General features: G+C 38.0%; 1 protein-coding gene across 5 annotated transcripts in view; it reads left to right on the top strand.

The window, feature by feature from the left end:
• LOC147406427 (ARM repeat superfamily protein) overlaps positions 1 to 21154 on the top strand; it is an 82235-nt gene that overhangs the window by 45378 nt on the left and 15703 nt on the right. For all 5 annotated transcript variants that reach the window (XM_086434463.1, XM_086434462.1, XM_086434461.1 and 2 more), the window contains exons 15-18: positions 13083 to 13229; positions 14606 to 14674; positions 19668 to 19804; positions 20559 to 20676. In XM_086434463.1, coding sequence (XP_086290589.1) covers positions 13083 to 13229; positions 14606 to 14674; positions 19668 to 19804; positions 20559 to 20676 — 471 coding nt within the window. The remainder of the gene's footprint in view (positions 1 to 13082; positions 13230 to 14605; positions 14675 to 19667; positions 19805 to 20558; positions 20677 to 21154) is intronic.

The following is a 21154-nucleotide window of genomic DNA, read 5'->3' as shown; positions in this document are numbered from 1 at the left end:
CAGATGCATTGATTGTGAAGCGACGCACCATCATCCTCACAAACCAAATGAGCAACAACAGAACTTCAACTGTTGAAACAAACAATTTTGAAGATGTCGTTTCGGTAAATCATATTACCATTGAAGAATTTCATGAAGAAGATTCTACGTCGTTAGATGAACTCGAAAATGCTCCGCCGGTCTTTGAAGAAGGCGGACAAGCCACTGTAGACGACTTGAAAGAAATAAATCTTGGGACAATTGAAGAGCCGCGACTTACGTTCGTCAGCACTCTTCTAAACCAGCATGAAGAATCCGAGTACCTCAAGTTGCTACAAGAGTACAGAGATGTATTTGCTTGGACTTACAAAGAAATGCCAGGACTTGACCCGAAGATCGCTGTTCATCAGCTCGCAGTTAAACACGGAGTTCGCCCAATAAAACAGGCACAACATCGTTTTCGGCCAGAGTTGATACCACAGATTGAGACAGAGGTCAACAAGTTGATAGAAGCTAGCTTCATCCGAGAAGTAAAGTATCCAACCTGGATTTCCAACATAGTTCCGGTAAGAAAGAAGAATGGACAGATTCGAGTATGTGTCGATTTTCGTGACTTGAATAATGCATGTCCAAAAGACGATTTTCCGTTCCCAATCATAGAACTTATGGTTGATGCAACTACAGGACATGAGGCCTTGTCTTTCATGGATGGATCTTCCGGTTACAATCAAATTTGAATGTCGCCAAAAGATGAGGAGCTTACAGCCTTTCGTACCCCAAAAGGTATATATTGTTACAAAGTTATGCCTTTTAGACTTAAGAATGCTGGTGCCACTCACCAGCGAGCTATGCAAAAGATCTTTGATGACATGCTACATGACAAAGTCGAATGTTACGTTTACGACCTAGTAGTAAAGTCCAAGAAAAGGGAAGATCACTTACAACATTTACGTGATACCTTCGACAGATTGCGACGATATCAGCTCAAGATGAATCCATTAAAATGTGCTTTTGGAGTTACCTCGGGTCAATTTTTGGGATTCGTGGTTCGGCATCGCGGTATTGAAATCGACCGAAACAAGATTGAAGCCATTCAAAAAATGCCGGCACCAAAGAACATTCATGAACTCAAAAGTTTACAAGGTTGACTCGCCTATATTTGTAGATTCATCTCAAACTTAGCTGGGCGTTGTCATCCCTTTAGTCGATTGATGAAGAAAGATACGTCATTTGAATGGGATGAAGCTTGTGAAAACGCTCTGAAAAATATCAAGGAGTATCTTCTCAAGCCTCCTGTTCTTTCTGCACCAATTCCTGAGAAGCCACTGATTCTCTATATTAGTGCGCAAGAAATGTCACTAGGAGCATTGTTGGCTCAAGAAAATGCTGAAGGAAAAGAAGGTGCACTTTATTACTTGAGTCGAACTCTTGTTGGAGCAGAAGTAAATTATTCACCCATCGAGAAGACATGTTTAGCACTCATCTTTGCCACAAAGAAACTCCGACATTACATGTTATCGCACACAGTTCGACTCACTGCACGAGTTGATCCACTTAAGTACATCATGACAAGGCCAGTCTTGTCGGGAAGACTAGCTAAATGGGCCCTTCTCTTATCAGAATTTGAGATTATTTACATCCCTCAAAAGGCTGTAAAAGGGCAGGCGTTAGCCGACTTTCTTGCTGATCATCCTATTCCAACTGAATGGGAATTGTCTCACGACTTGCCTGATGAAGAAGTATTCTCTACTAATGTGCTTTCAGCTTGGAGAGTGTTCTTTGATGGCGCAGCTAGAAGAGATGGAGCAGGGGCAGGTGTAATTTTTATCACCCCACAAAATGAGGTGTTGCCACTCTCGTTTGCCTTGACGAAGCTATGTTCAAACAATGTTGCAGAATACCAATCTCTGATAATTGGTTTAAAACTCGGGCTAGGGATGAAGTTACACCAACTCTATGTGTATGGGGACTCATAGCTTGTCATCAACCAACTCTCAACAGAGTATGACGTTCGAAAACATGAGTTGGTACCTTATTACCAGTATGTTACACAACTTTTAAGTCAGTTTGAAGACGTCATCATCAAACACATACCAAGAGCCGAAAACAAACAGGCTGTCGCTTTAGCTAGTCTTGCTGTAAGTTTGGCTATGCTAGAAGGAGAGACAATGAGTATCCCTATCTGCCATAGGTGGGTACTACCTCCTTTGATAGAGGAAAATTGTGAATCGCACGAAGCAAACACCGTCGAAATAGCTGAAGTCAAAGATTGGAGACAGCCACTTATCGACTATCTACAGCATGGGAAGCTACCAGACGAACTAAAGCATAAAATCGAAATACGTTGTAGGGGACCTCGATTTTTATATTTCAATGACAAGTTATATCGTCGCTCTTTCGACGATATCTTAATGAGATGTCTCGGAGATGATGAAATCCGAGACGTTTTAGAAGAAGCACACTCTGGAGTGTGCGGTTCACATCAGTCAGAACTGAAATTCCATCACAGTCTGAAGAGGATGGATTTTATTGGCCTACTATGGTGAAAGATTTTCTAAACCATGCAAAGATGTGTAAAGCTTGCCAATTTCATGGAGATTACATTCGTCAACCACCGGAGCCATTGCATCCTACAATCGCATCTTGGCCCTTTGACGGGTGGGGACTTGATGTCGTGGGACCACTCCCAAAATCTTCAAGGCAACATCTCTATATCCTTCCTCGCGTAACAGATTACTTTTCTAAGTGGGCAGAAGCAATTCCTTTTCGAGAGGTCAGAGAAGAAACGGTAGTTGACTTCATTAAAAGTAATATCGTCTTCCGTTACGGCATTCCACGATATATCATGACAGATAATGGGAAATCTTTTAGTAATACGTTGATGGATCAATTCTGCATGAAGTTTAACATTAAGCAGAGATGTTCTACAATGTACAACGCTGCAGCAAATGGACTCGCCGAAGCCTTCAACAAAACTCTCTGCAAGCTTCTTGAGAAAGTTGTCTCAAAATTGTAAAAAGATTGGCATGAACGAATTGGAGAAGCACTGTGGGCATACGAACCTCATACCGCACCTCCACACAAGCCATGCCTTACTCATTGGTTTATGGTGTTGAAGCTGTTCTTCTTTTGGAAAGTCAGAAACCTTCATTAAGGATTGCAATCCAAGAAGGTCTGACCTGCGATGAGAATGTCAACTTACGTCTAGTTGAACTTGAAGCATTAGGCGAAAAGAGATTGGAAGCACAACAACGGCTAGAATGTTACCAAGCCCGGTTGTCACGTGCATTCAATAAGAAAGTTCGACCACGCTCTTTTCAAGTCGATGATTTAGTTCTCGTCGTACAACGACCAATCATCATCTCACACCGTTCTGAAAAGAAATTTGATCCAAAATGGGATGGGCCTCATGTAGTGAAAGAAGTATACACTAATGGTGCATACCTTCTTGTAACACCAGAAGGATTACGTCTTGGTCCAACCAACGGCAAATTCCTCAAACGATACTATGCTTAAAAGAATAATGCTCTTCAGCACGAGCCTAAATTGTTTAGCAATGCTCATTATCGTACGAGTTTAAACTACATGATACTCCTGACCCGCATGAGTTAAAACTGTGAACGGTCCCAAAAAAAAAAAAAAAAAAAAAAAAAAGAATTGAGCTCGTTAGATTGAAAACCCGAGAGGGCAGTCTAGGCAAAACTTAAAGCATTATCCATCTGAATTACATTATGGTTTGATCCCGTTTTTGGGTACGTAGGCAGCCTGTAAAGTTACTTCAGGTTCAACCACATCAACAAATATATATATATATATATATATAATATATATATATATATATATACTCGTATAAGGAAAAGGGGAATTTTATTAATTTCAAATGAAATAAACAAATTTAAATTTCCTAAGTCCTATACAGTAAAATAAATAAATAAATAAATAAATGAAAAAAAATAAACTTAATATAAAGAAGTAAGGTTCCAAAACTTCTTCTTCAAAGACTCTCTCTCGGCTTCGCAAGCAGCTATTTCATCATCGTCAATGATTGGAGCATTAGATAGGCGAGTACACTCCGCTTCAACAGTAAGTAGAGCCTCCTCCTCTTCTTGAACTTGAGTACTAAGAGATTCTTTAGAAGCAACAACTTGTGGTAGCATTTTTCTGATCTGAGTCAACTCATTTTCTACCTCAACTTCTCGTTTAGTCAGTTCAGCTTCTTTATCTTTAACTTCAGTCAGTTGCATACGTAAACTATCCACTAATTGACGTTTTAGCTGAGCTTCCTGATCTAAGACAGATAGCTGAAGATCCCTATCATCTGCTGACAAAGATGATAAAGCCTTCTCTTGTCTTGAAAGATACGTTTCTACTCCAGTTATAAGCGATTCGAAGAAGTTAGCAAAAGGCATAGGATTAGTTCTGAAAGCATCCTTGAGAGAAGAGATGATGGCAGGCATGTGAAGTGACTGCCATTCTCTTAAGTTGGAAAAGCCCATATTAAGCATCAACTCAACTCTAGATCGAAGGAATTCATCACGAGCTCTATGTAATGCTTGTTGAATGCATAAGTCAATGTCACTATCATGCAAAGAAGCTTGTCGAGTTGGGTAGAAACAATAAGCATTCCCCGTGACTTCGGAACAATCACAGATGAATTAACCAACTTATTAGAAGTAGGTAAAGTCAATGCGGTAGGAGCCGTATGTGTAGTTGAAGTTGATGAAGTGGCATGGGAATTTTGACGAGGACATGAAGAAATCTCGTCCCTATCACTCTTTGAGGGGTTTTCAGTATCAACTAATTTCGAAAGAGCTCTACTAAGATGATTGACATTCCAAACATCTCCCATACCCGAGAAGGCAGGGAGGACTGCAAAATCTTCTGAAGCGAACAAATCGGCAATGGAGTTTATATTGGTTGATGATTCTGCGAGAACAATTAAATCATAAAAGATTATACTCAAAAAAAAAAAAAAAACATGAAATTTCTAAGGAAGGAAAAAAATGTGTAAAATTACCTTTCTTAGGAGACACATCATTCTCAGCTTCAGCTTCTTGCTCATCTAGAGTCACACTTGTATTTTTAAGCTCAATATGAGCAACAGGCTTCAAAGAATCCAGGGGACTTGATCTATGAACAGCTTCTTCTACATCTACCCCAACAATGTTGGCCTGTTCTGTCTGAGTAGTCGCTGGCGTTGGTAGTATTTTTTTGAAACGCAATTTCAATCTAGGCTCCGTAATGACATTTTGCGTATCATCAATGCGGGTGTGTTCTATTCTTTTTTTTCGAGAAGGTTTTTGCGTGGCAAGCAAAGTACGACGTGCCTCACGATCTTCAACTCCTTTTCTTTCATCAAAATTAAAGTTCGGAACAGAGACGCTATCTTCAAGAAGACGGAAATCAAGGTCATCCAAGTGAGGTAGTACATCTTGAACCCACCAATCCCCATAACTCTTATCAAATTGTCGGTTCATGTCTTGCACTTTTGGAGGAATAAAAAAGTTGATTCGACTTTTGGTTTGAGTCAAAGACAACCATAAACTGTATAACTCTATCTCATCCACGGATCTTGTGAAAGTAATCGGAGTTCCGGGGATACGTTGACGAAAGCCTTGTTGACGAGCAAACCTGTGAGGGCTACATTACCTCGCACAATCGCAACACTCATCCATCGAAACATCATATCGAAACATAACAAATCCAGGACGACAACTTATCATGAAAGCTTGAACTTCAGAAGGATCATCACCACATCATCCGTCATCATAGTCCTTCTATGACCCTTTGGTGGCCAAATCTCCTCAGGATGCCATTTAAAATCACTAGAATCCATAATGATGATTAGATCCCTCGCATCTTTAGCACTATCTTCCCAATAAAAGTATGAGTTGGAAACACCAGCTGTGCGAACCAAATATGGAGGTCCAAAGTCAGCATCAATGTTGCCAAATATTCCCCGAGGAAAATGAAGTCCAACCCACCCAAACAAGTAATGAAGGGGACAATAACTCGTGGAAGCACCTACAACTTTCTGTGTTTTCATACCCCAATAGGTTTGAGTTAGACCTTTGTATAAATAACACAGAAGTGGAGGTACCAAGTTGAACGTAGTACCTCGGGCCATCAATGCTGCTACCTTGAAAGTGCCTGGACGAATAAGATCACCATTCTCACAAGGGAGAACAAAACGACACAACCACAAGGAGAGGTATGCAGCTGTCATAGTTTCATCTTCAACATTCTGATTTGCTGGAAAATCGAGCCTGATAAATGGATTTTCTCCCTCTTTATGACCCCCCTTAGCCAAAGTAACTCGAGAAGAAAAAGGTTTCCGTAACTTTGTTCTAGGATGCTGACGGCCACTACGATCAAAGTAAAATGATTTTGCCCTCTCCTTATACTCTACTGTCAGACGATGATTAGAAATCCATTCAGCTTTAGTGTACCAGAAATCAAGCCATTCACTATGGCTAACACAGTCACTCCCCTTTTCAAAATCAGTAAAGCGTACGCCTTGAACAGATACTGGCAAGAAAGAGGAAGACCTAGAACACCGTTGCAACCCATGAGTTCATCAAAACTAGGCACCACCTCTTCATAATACTCACCCATGATAGAAAGCCCAGAAATCTTCTGCATTTCCCATAAAGAAATGCCAACTTCCCCACGACCCGTAACAAAAGTGTTAGTTTCGGGACACCAAAACTCACATAAAGCTCGATACATGCCATTAGGACGACTATACTCCTTACTAGCTGCAAATATAGCTTCACTAAGGAAAGCTGTCGACTTTCTGCTTTGTAGTTTATGGCTCACATCCAAACTCTAGTCCCAAAAACCACTAAGATATCGAATGTCGCCTCGAGGTTCAATATCTGAACCCCATCGAGTGAAACGTTGCATGATTTTCTGAGCCAAAACAACCTTTGGACAATTACGAGTTTGGTCATGATGTAGAGGATGACATAAAGATGGTTGACGCTCTGTATCAATCTCATCTTCAGGGAGTAAGTCAGCTGTTGGAGGATACTCACTTAAAGCTGTCATATCAAGTGATGTGTCCCTCTCTGTATCTTGCGCCTTCAAAGGACCAGTCATCGATGTGTGCACAACAAACTTCAGCTCTACAGATGAAATGTGCCCTCTTCTTGAACGATCAGCTATCATAACATGGGGAAAACAAAGCCATTGTCCCTTTTGAGAAGGATCTGCAGAATCATCTACCCAACCTTCACGCGGTAAATTCCGTTTGGAACGTTTCTTATTCTTTAAACCTTTGGAAAGAATGTCTCTAGCCATCTCTGAAAAAAAAAATGGGGGACCAAATACACTTATTAAAGAAAAAAAAAAGAAAGTAACATGTCTCATTAAGTATTAGGGTCACATTGGTTAGAGATATGTAAGAGTATGAATAAAAAAAAAAAAAAGGAAATCATCATGCTCAATAATGCTCTGGTTGGTCAATTGGCTGGACAAATGATTCGTCGCATGGTTTTCTAACCAGTTAACGTTTGTCAGCCAATTAACGTTATGATGCCGTTAGTCAGTTGACGTTGAGTACTGTTAAGCATTACTGATGAATAACTGTTTTAAAGATTGGCCAAACCGGCTGGACAAATGATTCGTCGCATGGTTTTTTTAACCAGTTGACGTTTGTCAGCCAATTGACGTTGTGATGCTGCTAACCAGTTGACGTTTGTCAGCTAATTGACGTTGTCCACTCCTAAGCACTACTGATAAACGATTGTTTTAGATGTGGGCCAACTAGTTGGACAAATAGTTCGTCGCATGGATCTTCAACGTGCATAAAGCTTGCGTACCGCGATTCTTTTAACCAGTTGACGTTTGTCAGCCAGTTGACGTCATCCACTTTTAAACATTACTGATAAACAGTTGTTTTCGTTGTTAGCTAACTAGCTGGACAAATAATTCGTCGATGGATTTTCTACGTGCATAAAGCTTGCGTACCGCGATTCTTTTAGCCAGTTGACGTTTGTCAGTCAGTTGACGTCATTCACTCCTAAACGTTACTGATAAACAGTTGCTTTAGAGGTTAGTCAACTAACTGGACAAATAGTTCGTCGCATGGATCTTCTACGTGTATAAAGCTTGCGTACCGCGTTTCTTTTAACCAGTTGACGTTTGTCAGCCAGTTGACGTCATCCACTCTTAAACATTACTGATAAACAATTGTTTTAGAGGTTAGCTAACTAGCTGGACAAATAATTTGTCGCATGGATTTTCTATGTGCATAAAGCTTGCGTACCACGATTCTTTTAGCCAGTTGACGTTTGTTAGTCAGTTGACGTCATCCACTCCTAAGCGTTACTGATAAACAGTTGTTTTAGAGGTTAGTCAACTAACTGGACAAATAGTTCGTCGCATGGATCTTCTACGTGTATAAAGCTTGCGTACCGCGTTTCTTTTAACCAGTTGACGTTTGTCAGCTAGTTGATGTCATCCACTCCTAAGCGTTACTGATAAACAGTTGCTTTAGAGGTTAGTCAACTAGCTGGACAAATTGTTCGTCGCATGGATCTTCGACATTCATAAAGCTTGCGTACCGCGTTTCTTTTAGCCAGTTGACGTCATCCACTCCTAAGCGTTACTGATAAACAGTTGCTTTAGAGGTTAGTCAACTAGTTGGACAAATGGTTCGTCGCATGGATCTTCTACATGCATAAATCTTGTGTCCCGTAATTCTGCAAGCCAGTTGACGTTTGTCAGCCAGTTGACGTCATCCCCTCCTAAGCATTATTGATAAACAATTGCTTTAGAGGTCAGCCAACTAGCTGGACAAATGGGTCGTCGTATGGTTCTTCTATGTGTACATCGTTTATCAAGCAATACTTTTAACAATTCAACATTGGCCACCGCTAAGCAGACTAACAGATAAATGTTCTAAAAGTTGACTGACAAGGGTTATAAGTTCTCAATTTGTAATTCTGGTTCAATTCATAAGAAAGGAAATGCGAGGATGACAAAGTTCAAAGAAAATATATGGGAAGAATGACTAAGACCCATACCTTCTTGTGGTTTCGAAGCTGTAGTCGAGCTACAATCGACCCAAAAGAATCAGATCTTTATATCAATATTATTGATAGTCTTGGATTTGTAAAATAAAAAAAAGAAGTTTCAATGTTATTTCATTCTCAAGTTCTGAATCATAAAAAAAAAGAAGCAATACTCAATAAGGAAAAGAAACCAAGTATGGCAAAGTAATTAAAATTGGAAACAATCCATGAAGGGTTATGAGATTGATCCAAATAAAAGGGATGGGAAAAGATTTAAAAGAGCAGATAATAAAATGCTAAGTTTTTCTTTAGAAGTTGGAGAAGATCAGAATACAAATGCATCTTCTCAAAACGTGGTCATGTTTGGTCGAAACAATTCTCATATCAATTCTAGTCATCTTAGTATGACATCTAAAGGTGCCCATATTAGTCCACAGATGGCACCTTCGTGGTTTAAGCAGTATAGAACCTTCAAAAATGGGCAACTAATGCCAATGTATGATGCACAGAAGGAAGAAAAAAAAAAAAAACCATCTCCGTAGGATTTTTGTCTTAGGAAAGGCCTCTGAGAGTATGCACTCACATACTTCAACAGAGCAAATAAAGGCTAGTGATGCCAATCAGGTTGGCGAAGTTCAACAAAGTACAATCACCACCATGGTTACGAGTGAGCCCATTTCTTCCCCTCATTCTTTGCCTATAGAGGTCGCTGATGAAAGATTGGCAATTGTGGGACCAAAGAAGCGCAGAAGTACAACATTAGAGCTTCTACCATGGCATAAAGAAGTAACTCATGGTTCCCATAGGCTTCAAAATATAAGCATGGCTGAACAAGACTGGATGCAAGCTACAAATCGACTTATTGAGAAGGTGGAAGATGAAGGTGAAATACTTGAAGATGGACAACAAATGCTTCGACAACAGAAAAAGCTTGTATTGACAACACAGTTAATGCAACAATTGCTACACCCTACACCAACAACAATCCTCTCTACAGATGCCACTTCAGACTATGAGACTGTGACATACTTTGTTTCTAAATTATCATTAGGGGATGCATGCAGCGTGATCTCTTGCTCAGGAAGTGATTTACATGTGCTTCTTGACAGTGGAAACATGACTTCTGCGAAGCTCAAAATTTCTGAGAGACTACACAATCAATATTGATCAAAAGTTGTGAAGGACTTCATTGGTAGAGCAAGGAAGTTGGAAACTGATTTGCTTAGATTGGATAAGAGAGCGTCAATCTTGGATGTAAGTGTGGAGTGCCAAGACCTGGAGAGGTTTTCTGTTATCAACCGATTTGCCAAATTCCATGGTTGGGGCCACATTGATGGGGCTGATACTTCGTTTTCCTCCAATACAGCCTCAAACACACAGAAAACACACCCCCTCCTGTACCCGATTTTTTACGTGAGGGACCACACAATACCATTACTGCAGCAGACCCTCCCAGTTTCAACGGTGCACCCTTCCTAAAATCTTGATATTAAAGAGTAATAATTCTGATTTTTAGCCCATTGTTTGGTTTATTTACTATTTTTATCATTTATGGGGTTTTAAAGTCCTTAAATCTTTAAATGGGTTCATAAGAGCAATTTTTGTTGCTGGTTTTTCTCAACCAAAAAAAAAAAAAAGGATAGAGGAGATCATCGCAGCCCTTGTTTTGGGCAGAGGAAAAAAAATTATTAAAGCGCGAAGCCCGGAGAGAAGAAAATCTACAGAAGATCAAGCACAAAGCAAAGACAACGTCAAAGCATCCTTCTCAGTCGATAAAATGCGAAGCTCGGAGAGAAGAAAACCTACATACATCGTCACTATTTTTTTTGTACTTGACTGTTAATCAGAGGAAACACTGAGATCTGTATCTACTTTTCATCAAAAATCAATAAAATCATTTGCGATCATATTTCACGAATCTCGAGGTAGATTCCGTTGAAATTTATTGTCGACAAATTTCTGGCACGCCCGGTGGGACAATCTCAACCTCTCATCTTTTAGTCAACTGCAAGAACATCACCTAAAGCATCGATGGCATCTCGCAACGTCAACGCTATCGCATCTGCCGCTACTGAGAAAGGTAAGAAAATCCTTTCTTCCAATCTTGAATCTGATCAGGTTATTAGTCGCGATCATCATGTGACGTGAACAATGACAAAGACTGACAGAATCAAGCTGATGGAGCCTCTCTAGCATCACTCCAAGAAACGGGCCACAAAAACGGCACTAACTACGAAGGAATCGTGGGCGGACGTGGTAGAAGACGACTCGTCAGATCTGGATCACTTTTTCTCAGAAGACAGAAGCTCTCCCTCTAGAGAAGAAGAAGCTCTCAAACCCACCTCCAGAGACAAAGCAAGGTTCTTCAGAGATTCGGACTCCGACTAAAGAGAAGATCAAGCATAAAGCCCTTCTCCGGAAGCCAAGAAAACCTTTTCAACCGATAAAGCGCGAAGCCCGGAGAGAAGAAAATCTACAGAAGCCTCTACAGAAGATCAAGCACAAAGTAAAGCCAACGTCAAAGCATCTTCCTCAGCCGATAAAGCGCGAAGCTCGGAGAGAAGAAAAGCTACATACGTCATCATCACTATTTTTGTACTTGACTGTTAATCAAAGTAAACACTGAGATCTGTATCCACTTTTCATCAAAAAATCAATAAAATCATTTGCGATCATATTTCACGAATCTCGAGGTAGATTCCGTTGAAATTTATTGTCGACAATGGCATAATGACCTAATCACTTATTTGATCCAAATGCCATCGCATATCACAACTATGTGTACAAAAATTGCCTAGGTGAAGCTATAACTACATTGGTTTCAAGTTTTGATGGGATAAAAGATAGTTGTGTAGGTTGGTGATATTTTGCACTTTGCCATACTTTAAGTGCCAATGGAGAAGCTCATTTGGGAAAGATGGTATACCTGGCACTTCCTGTTTAGTAATGTGTGTACAGCAAGTGCTGGGCTAGAGATGTACTTGTCTTGAACTTTTATTTTTCAACTTAATTCTTTTTAAATTATTATTTTCGCATGCGTTTTCTTTAGATTATTTTCCGTCCATATGTTTACTCTGTAGTGTTTGAGCTTAGATGATACTTATTATTTTTGCCAATTGCTTATACAGTTATACCCAAATGAAATGCGTGTAGTGAATTTCCACATATTTTTTTTGATCGGTAAAAGCAAATTGCATTAGAAAGCGGTTGAGGCTTACAAACAATGACCTAATCAAGATAAGTTACAAATCCACTCCCATCTACCCATGAAGTCTTCAAAAAAGACACCTTTGAACTCATCAAAATCTTTACACCAATAGAATAAGAGACTTTTCACTGCTACCAAGATGTTACCCGGAGAGGATTCTTTCCCATTAAAAATTCTGCAGTTACTTTCTTTCCAAATAGCCCAGCAGATTGCAAAAGGGGTAAGAGATCATTAGATGTGCTTAGACAAAGAGAACCCCTTGTCCCAAAAAAGCCAAGACTCGAAGAGACCTTTGACGGAGGGAGAGACACAGATGCTAACTCCAAAAATGCCAAGGAAGTACATCCAGAGGTTGTTAGCCAAAGGGCAATGAAGAAGCAAATGGCTCTTGCCCATACAACAGAAATTCGGTGTACACAAACCCCTATGAATCAGCCCATCCAAGGTGAGGATACGATGGGCTGATTCGTAGGGTTGTGGGACTTTCTCTTCCTATTATAGTTTCTGTTCATGGTGAACAAATGCTGCATGTAGTTGATGCTCCGTTTTCGCCTACTAATGTGGTGCTTGTTGTACTGTAGATAATACTGATGACTGCTTGTGCACGAAAAGATAATTCAATTTGTCTTTTTTAGGAAAATTGATTTCCTTATATTTCTTTTCTTCTCAAGTTTTGGACATTATTGAGTTCGTAATCATTTTCATAGCTAATGTGTGTAGATTAATAGTTTCATTTGAAGTGTAATCTTGTTGCAGAGTGGAATGGGGTATAGACATGCACACAGACATTTGTCGATTTAAAATATTAGTTATTTTCTTTTGGAATGCTTTTCGGTAGTGAATATTGTACTTATGTTATTTTGGTTATCTATGTCCAGAAACTTGTGGATTCTCTTCATGCTAGGCTGAATATCCCAACAGTGTTGCAGTCTTTGGGCTGTATTGCACAACATTCTATATCGACATTCGAGTTCCGAGAGAAAGAGATTGTAGATACCATTCAAAAATATTTTCATGAAGCGGAAGTGAGTTTTATTTATTGTTTTTTTTTTTTTTTTTTAAATGAATTTGTTCCATGCATCGATGATTTTAGTTTTGACCAAAATGTTGGAATTCGTTGAACTTACATTCTCCCAAATGGAAAAACTCGAATCTTTATGTGAACACAAATTCATACCTATATGATCCCATGCCAAATTTTTGTGTGGGAGAGGGGGGGGGGGACTTTCCTCTTGGTTTTGAGGAATGTTTCATTTGTATACAATTTAGATTAGGGTTCAAGATTAGTGTTTGAGTGAAGAATGAAGAAATAAGAGCGAACAATGTAAGGATGGGGCTTCGTCTCCTCAAATTTAGTTATGGCCTAGACCACGCCTCAGGAAGCGGAGTTCTTGGGTTCAAATTCCCAGTTAGGGGCCACTCTCAGGGATTTATCCCAAAAATTACTTGGTGTGTGTGATGAGAAAGGACTGCACGTGCCCCGAGGATTAGTTGGGTGCTCTAAGACGCTTGGATATCTTGGTTCGCAGAAAAAATCCTTAAGTCTAATCTACTCTTAATAAAAGCAATGACTAAACAATACAAAAATAACGTGTAAAGGACAAAGCTCATATGACTAATATTATCAGCATTCCCCTTCACATTTGAGCATGTACAGTACCAACACCATGAGATGTGTGTGCTTTCAATTTGCAGTCCATACATGGTAAGCAACTATGAGAAAACATTCTCCTGAAGCACCTCTTAATGTTCAGCACATATATGTTTGAAATACCATGAAGAAACATGTACAAAATCACTTTTATGATGTCTTTAAATCTCACAAGACTGTTTTCACTTGATTGCGAGTCACTAAGCTGTTACACTTCAAGAGAAACACATCATACTCTCTGTTTCTTGGCATAAGAGGCACCACATCACTTTGCCACAAAGGTCACGATATGATATCAAAATCCCATAAATTGAGAAGAAGGAAACGTCAAACCCTAGGACACAATTAGGTATTGACTTAGAGAAATATGAGACATAATGCAAGGAGAAAAGAAGGAAAGAAAATCCTATCACAAATTGAATATTAGCACTCTGATGTCATATTCAATTTTAGATTAAGGTTTAAAATTATGGTTTAAGAAATAAAAAAAGAAAAGGGAGAGAATTTTAGTTCATCTCCTACTTCTCATATGGTCATTTATATTGAAAAAAATATATAATTACAATGATGCCCCTTTTAATTGAATAAAGCCAAAAAGTTTAGTGTACCCTCAGTAAAAGTGATGACTAAACAACCGATAAGATGTAAAGGACAAAGCATATATAACTAATACTATCAGTAATTTGTAATTTCCTTTTCCCATTTGTTTTATGGATTGAGAAACATGATGGTTTCATCTTATTTGTATAGGTACAATCACCAAATGAGCCGGATTCATTTGATGAGGATTCTGGATTCAGCACTTCTTGCAGACTGAAGGTGAGCTTTGGGAAAGAATGTAAAATCGATTTGAGTTTGTAGGTTCACTTTTAGACCATCTAATTTGTTTGAGTGGGGAGATTTGGTTTTCCCTATGTACTTTTTGAGTGTTTCATTTGTTTTCCATATTCTGTTATTGAAACGCTTCAAATTTGTTTGCTTGCCTTTTTCGCTCATTTTGCCTGGGTTGAATGATGTGCTTCACATGAGCATATTTGAGGAGAACCGACTTCTTATTCTGTTTCTCATGTATGGCTTTCTAATGTGTGTTTTCTCCAAAATCGTTCTTTTGTTGATATTTAGATATTGAGGCAATGATAACCCAACCATGTGACTATGCTGCTAAAGAATGATAAGTAGAGTACTTCAATCACTGTTGAAGCCTAGATTTCCTGGAGGGAAACCAAGGAAAACCTTTTCAAGGTGCTAAATTAAGCAATCAAAGTTCTCAAAGGAACAATTTCAGTGAATATAAATTTTCAGCAACTAAAAGATACTTCTTCAGCCTTTTCATTTAGTATTTATAGAGAGATCACCTTCTGTAAGTAATTACATTCACTAGGCGGTCAGCATAGATTTTTAAGGTCATACATTTAATCCAGTGTAAGACTTGTTGACCAAGGGGGCGTTTTGGTTCGGATTGTAGATCCTGATTCTTGATTCTGTAATTACCCAATTACATTTCTTGAGATTGAAAATGTGAGTAAAAATACATGTCCCAGAGATTGAAGATAATGGATTTTTGAGAGAAACATCAAAGATTTTTGGAAAGAGTTGAAAAAGATGATATTTAGGTCATTTTCTATTAGTTCTCAAGTGAATTGTATGTTGAAGAACATGTTAAGATTAAGATTACCCAAAAAAATTATGATTATTTGTATTTTTATTTTAAAAACTGTTACTATTGTTGTTGTTGTTATGTATTAATATTAGTTATTATTAATATGATTGTTGTTTTTGTTATTATTACACCTAGTATTGTTATTAATTATAATTAATTATATTATTATATTATGAATACTATTATTGTTGTTGTTGCAAAATGTATTTCAAGATCGTCATAAGTGGATGATAGTCTTTGAGAATCAGGAGAAACGGTCTGAGAATGGTTTCTGATTCTCCATGATTTTGGTTCCTGATTATGAAAAAAATCAGGTTGATAATCTGAACCAAACAATGCATCGGATTTCAAAATCCGATTATGTGCCAAAATCAAATTCTAGAATCTGAACCAAACACTCCCCAAGTTATATTTACTTTGTGTTCAACATACATTTCCAATATCACACATTTAGTCCAATGTAAGTCAATGCTAATAAATTCCCAGATGAAGCATTAATTATATAAACTAAAATACACTAAATGGCTGTTATCTTAAAATTTAAATGCCTAAATTTCTCTTCAAATTCCATCATAAACTAAAATCCAAGATTCTGAATAAAATCTGGAGAAACCAGCAATCATATGGCTTCATCATGGTGCCCTCCCCCTACTTTGATTGATTTGATACTTTTAGCACTGATGGTAGAATTCTAGAACTGTCATATAAAAAAAATCAAACCAATCCAATGGTCGGATGTTGAGATATATGCTTCTGATCAAACCACAATTTTTGAAACTGCATTTGACTGAGAAATCAGTCAAGCCATCCCTTTCTCCTACTTTTTTTTCCTCTTTAGATTTAGGATTATAATTCTGGAATGTATTTGCACCAGATGTACAAAAAACTGGAGGTGTAGAGTTCCCCTGCACAAGAGATTTCTCTATACCCCACATTTAGCGACAGAGTGGACATTGGAATGTGAATGTTCTTAGACAATGAAGACTGTTGAGTTTGGGAAAGATCTCGAGAGGGAGTATTATCTGTGCGTTATATGTTTCTAGCTGGGCTTCCAGCAAGGAATCTTGTCTCTCCAACATCTTTGGCATCGGGTACGAAGGTTTTCTCCTGGATGTCGGTCTTTATTTGGTCAGCGGTGTTAGGGATTTTAGACACTATGGATCAACTTATTAGAAGAGGTTTTCCAGCCCCAAAATTTTGCTTTATGTGTAAAGAGGACAGAGAATTGATGGATATCACACTTTCTTTCCATGTTCGTCATTTTAGGTACTTTTCCTCTTTTTATGGGCTCTTTATTTGAAGGTTGGTTGGCTTGGGGGTCTTCATTCATTGCATCGAAGCGCATTTTGTGAAGTCATGTGGTGTTTGCAATTTGCTGGTGCATTTGGAAGGAAAGAAATAGTTGTGTCTTTGAGGAGAAGGAACATTTGATCTAGGAGTTGATCATCTCAATCATTGCCACTTTTTTTTTTTTTTTGGGGAGGGGGACTGTTCAAAGAATTTAGGGTGATTTTCTTTGAAGACTTCCTTGTAAGATGAGATAGGGTGTGTAACCTTTCTTTGGTTTGGGTGTTCCGTGTTTACTTTGGCGCTTGTTCTTGGGATGGTCAGTTCAGCCTCCCTTTTCTTCTTTCTATTCTTTTTCTTTTCATTAGTAAAATACAGTTGAACGTCTTTTCAATTATCAAGTTATAGCTAACGCCTGGTTACTCTAGAAATGGTTTAAAATCTGTGCATCTTGGTAAGTTTGAAAACCTAGGTGCATCAATTGAGACAGCATGACAAAACAAGCCAATTGTTGAGGCAGAAATGGACAATGACATGGGGTATTATTTTAGTCGGTGGGACAAAAACCAAGATATCTTGGCCACTGTGATTTGAGATGATATGTTACACTGAGCTTTGGCTCCACGTGTTTGTATTGAATACAAAACTAACCGGTATACAAGAAACTACTTCAAAAATAAAGTTCAAATGTTTAGGATTTTGGGCCTATTTTTGGCTGATTGTACATAGGTAGAAATGCACAACCAAGGTGTGGGAGAATCAATTTTACAACTTTTGGGGAAATTAGTCAAAGGGAATCAATTTTACCCTTTTTATATATGGGTGGTCCTTTCTCCGGGAAAACACATCCAGGGTGTGGGAGAAAGCTACCAGGAGAGCGTGATTTTTAAATCATCCAAGGCCAAAATGACTTGAGTGAGTCATCCCGATCTTAGGAGTTATCACACGAGATAGTTAATGTGGATAATCTAGCACATTGAGTTGTGTGAGATGACTCATTTGATATATTAGTGATTTAAATGTATGTTGTATATGAAAAAATTGTGAATGAGCATGTGTAATCTGCCTTATAGTAAGGAAAAGTATAATTATTTAAATATAAGTATATATTAATAAATAATTTTAACCTGATTTAAATGTTTTGACTCATGTAGGGCAAGGTGACTCAGACGAGTCAACTCGGTATTGGTGGGGGGCGAGACGAGACATGATACTAGGTTTTAAAACCATATGTACAACTTACCCATTACAAGAATTATTTCCAAGAGGTGGAAATAGTGGGGGAAAACCCTCATATCAGGTTTCAACATGTTTCTTTTCCTTCAGGGTTGCTAATGAAAACCCCAAACTACAGCTTATGAGTAATTCAAAGTTGGACTATTAGGGCATAACACTCATGAGACAATATGAATTTTATGGAAGGGTGATGGAACTAAGATTTAAACGAAAAACAAAGATATCAACGAACCAATTTAGATTTATGATGATAAGTTAAGCAATTGAAGTAATCTCTTTTATAAACAAATGATGGAAAAGTTTAGGAACATGAGGAAGAATCTAGACATGGTTTCATTGACTTAGAAAAGCATGTGGCAACGTACTTGACACAGGCTTATTAACAACATTTATAAGAGAGATGTGACTTGTGTGAGATAATGTTGAGAAAAATGTGTTCCTAGTTACAACTGCTTTGAATCAAGGACGGACGTTCGTATAACTAGAACCAAGGAAAAGTATGTGGAGTGCAACTTTAGTAATGAGCGAGGATAAGTGAAAATTTGATGGTCATGATATACCCAAAGAGACCATTTTTGCTGCAGTTTATTCTCCATAAGGATGAGGAAATTGGGGGGTGGTTGTCCATAGAATTGGTGTTGGATGATTAAAGGGAAGGGCTGATTCTAGAGTATTGTGTGACTGATGCATTCAACTTAAATAAAGATAATTTATTTGATGACAATAAGATTGGCTATGAGAATTTGTGGAGTTGAATATTTGGCAATCAAGAAAGTAAATGTGCATAGATTGAGTGTATTAGATATTAGGAGGCTGCTGAGATGAATTAGTGGATTGCAATGGTTTAGTCATGTGCAATGAAGGCTGATTATAGTCCCAGTTAGAAGGTATATGCAAGTTGGAGGTTTAAAAGAGTAAAACGAAGGCCAAAAAGAATGTGGATTGAGGTAATGGGGGAAAATACGAACACACCTGAATTAATAAAACATGGGTTTAGACAGAATTGAATTGAAGAATTAGATTCATTTACTGACACAAATGTTTGGGAAAGGTCTGATGGGGTTCTGTGTGAATGATCTTACCCCATCATTCTCTACGAAAGGCACTATATTCCGATCTTCGATCTTGGTAGACTTAACAATGAGATCATTCGTTCAATGACCATGAGTTTACTGATGTGAGAAGCAAAGGTTGAAATTTTGAATTCAGCCCAACCATGAATACACACAACACAATGCGATACCGGTACTATTACTTGTTTTCTTAACTCCTAATTATTTCCTTATTCGCTTCATCAATAAAACCTATAATAATTGAAGCAAACTTGCTATAGAAATGTTTGCAATACTAGAAGTTTTACTACATCTATCATTTAGAAAATACTGAAGAATGTTTGCCTAGAAAAGCTAAGCATATGTCGACATATTGGAAGGGATACGCTTACCTGGATCCATGTTTTGGATTCTTGGAAATGAAATGTTGTATCCTAGTTTCCAGTACCAAATTAATGATACATATACCTGGGCATGAGTATGCGAATGCTAATTTTGTTCGATTTATAAATTGAACTTATAACTTGAAGTAATGCTCATCTTGGTTTCTTTTGTCCCAATGGTTGACCATGTACAGATTTATGGGTTGAAAACACTTGTCAAGAGCTTCTTGCCGAATCAAAGAACTCAGGTCAGACATCAAATTAAGGATTTGTTGATCACTTTATTAAAGATACTACCAGAGGGTGAAATTTCAGATGATATAATCTCAAGGTATGGTGTCTATACTAAAGTAGATATTTGGACAGCTTAATTTCTCAAATTAGTTATTCAATGGCGTTCCTGATTCAACTCAATGTTTTAATTATTAATCATCATTCTTGGTAATAAGCACCAAAGATTTATTCACTTATATATCTGTTGACAAACACTTCTACTTGGATCATGACACAAACCAACTCGAGACTTTTGTGGCCTCTGTTAAAATTACAGCATAAATTTATTCTTCCTCCCACGGCGAGGTTTGCTTGGAGGTTTCTCATGATTTGGCCCTTGTTAAGTATTTCAAGCTCCAATAACTGGACTTTGACAAGTGGTTCCCACAACAAGTATTTCGATATTTTGGGTTTTTGAGATAAGTTCGGATTTGAGCATACTTCCAATCTATACTATATTTTTTTTTGTCATTCCAGATCTAATAGCAATAATGGATTTCCTCATCTCTATAAGAGTTTAGGTATTTACATCATTATATAACTGCATTATTTCCTGGGATTTGTGATGATCTGTCAGGTCATCACAAGCTATGGATGTCAAAGCAAAAGCTTTGACAATGCACCATGTGCAGATGGGTTGCTATCTGCATATACACTACACATAGAATGAATAAGTTTGACAGTTCAGAACTTTTGTATGCTCATTTATGTTCTATTTCCAATGTTGGCCTAAGCTCTATTTGCGTACTTCTCAGATTAAAGGACCGATTCTACTGTTTCCTTATGTGAATTGTGGATATTGTGTCTTGCAGTGAAAGGGACAAAGCTCACATCAGGTTAGCTGCTGCGAAGTCTGTTCTTCGGCTTGCTAGAAGATGGGATTTGCATATTCCATCCCAGATCTTTCGCTTCACAATTCTGAAGGCTAGGGTATGCAAATCATAGTCATGTTTGACGAAGCCGCATAATAAATAAGCAGAAACAATATCAGTATGGTGACCTAAAATAAATGATGATTGTTTGGACACAATTTAAAAAAAACGAAATCATTTGATAATCAGTGGTACTCCTGGATCCTTTTTTGTCTTTTTGAGAATATAAACTAGCAGAAAGTTGTTTCACGCCACTTAAGCTACTTCCAATGTCCTATTATTCTGTTGTTAGTAGTTTTTATTATCGTCTGTCTACTATCTGACAGTTTCCATAGTTATTCAAATATTAGAATACTAAATGTGTTTACTTAAGGTTTACCTGAGGGTCATACATTATAACAGTAGCTATGCTTTGTATTTCCTTATTCCTCTTAGTAATAAGGGTATTATTCTACAGTAGAGGGACTGAACAGAAGTCTGAAAAAATTCAGTTCTTCATTGATGCTTGTTGGTCTGATGTAGAGGTAACCTTCAAA

This window comes from Akebia trifoliata, chromosome 3 (genome assembly GCF_017979445.1).
Source record: "Akebia trifoliata isolate Shusen 1 chromosome 3, ASM1797944v1, whole genome shotgun sequence".
NCBI lineage: Eukaryota > Viridiplantae > Streptophyta > Magnoliopsida > Ranunculales > Lardizabalaceae > Akebia > Akebia trifoliata.
The sequence above is the reverse complement of the archived record's forward strand: the minus strand, read 5'-3'. Positions and strand labels throughout refer to the sequence as shown.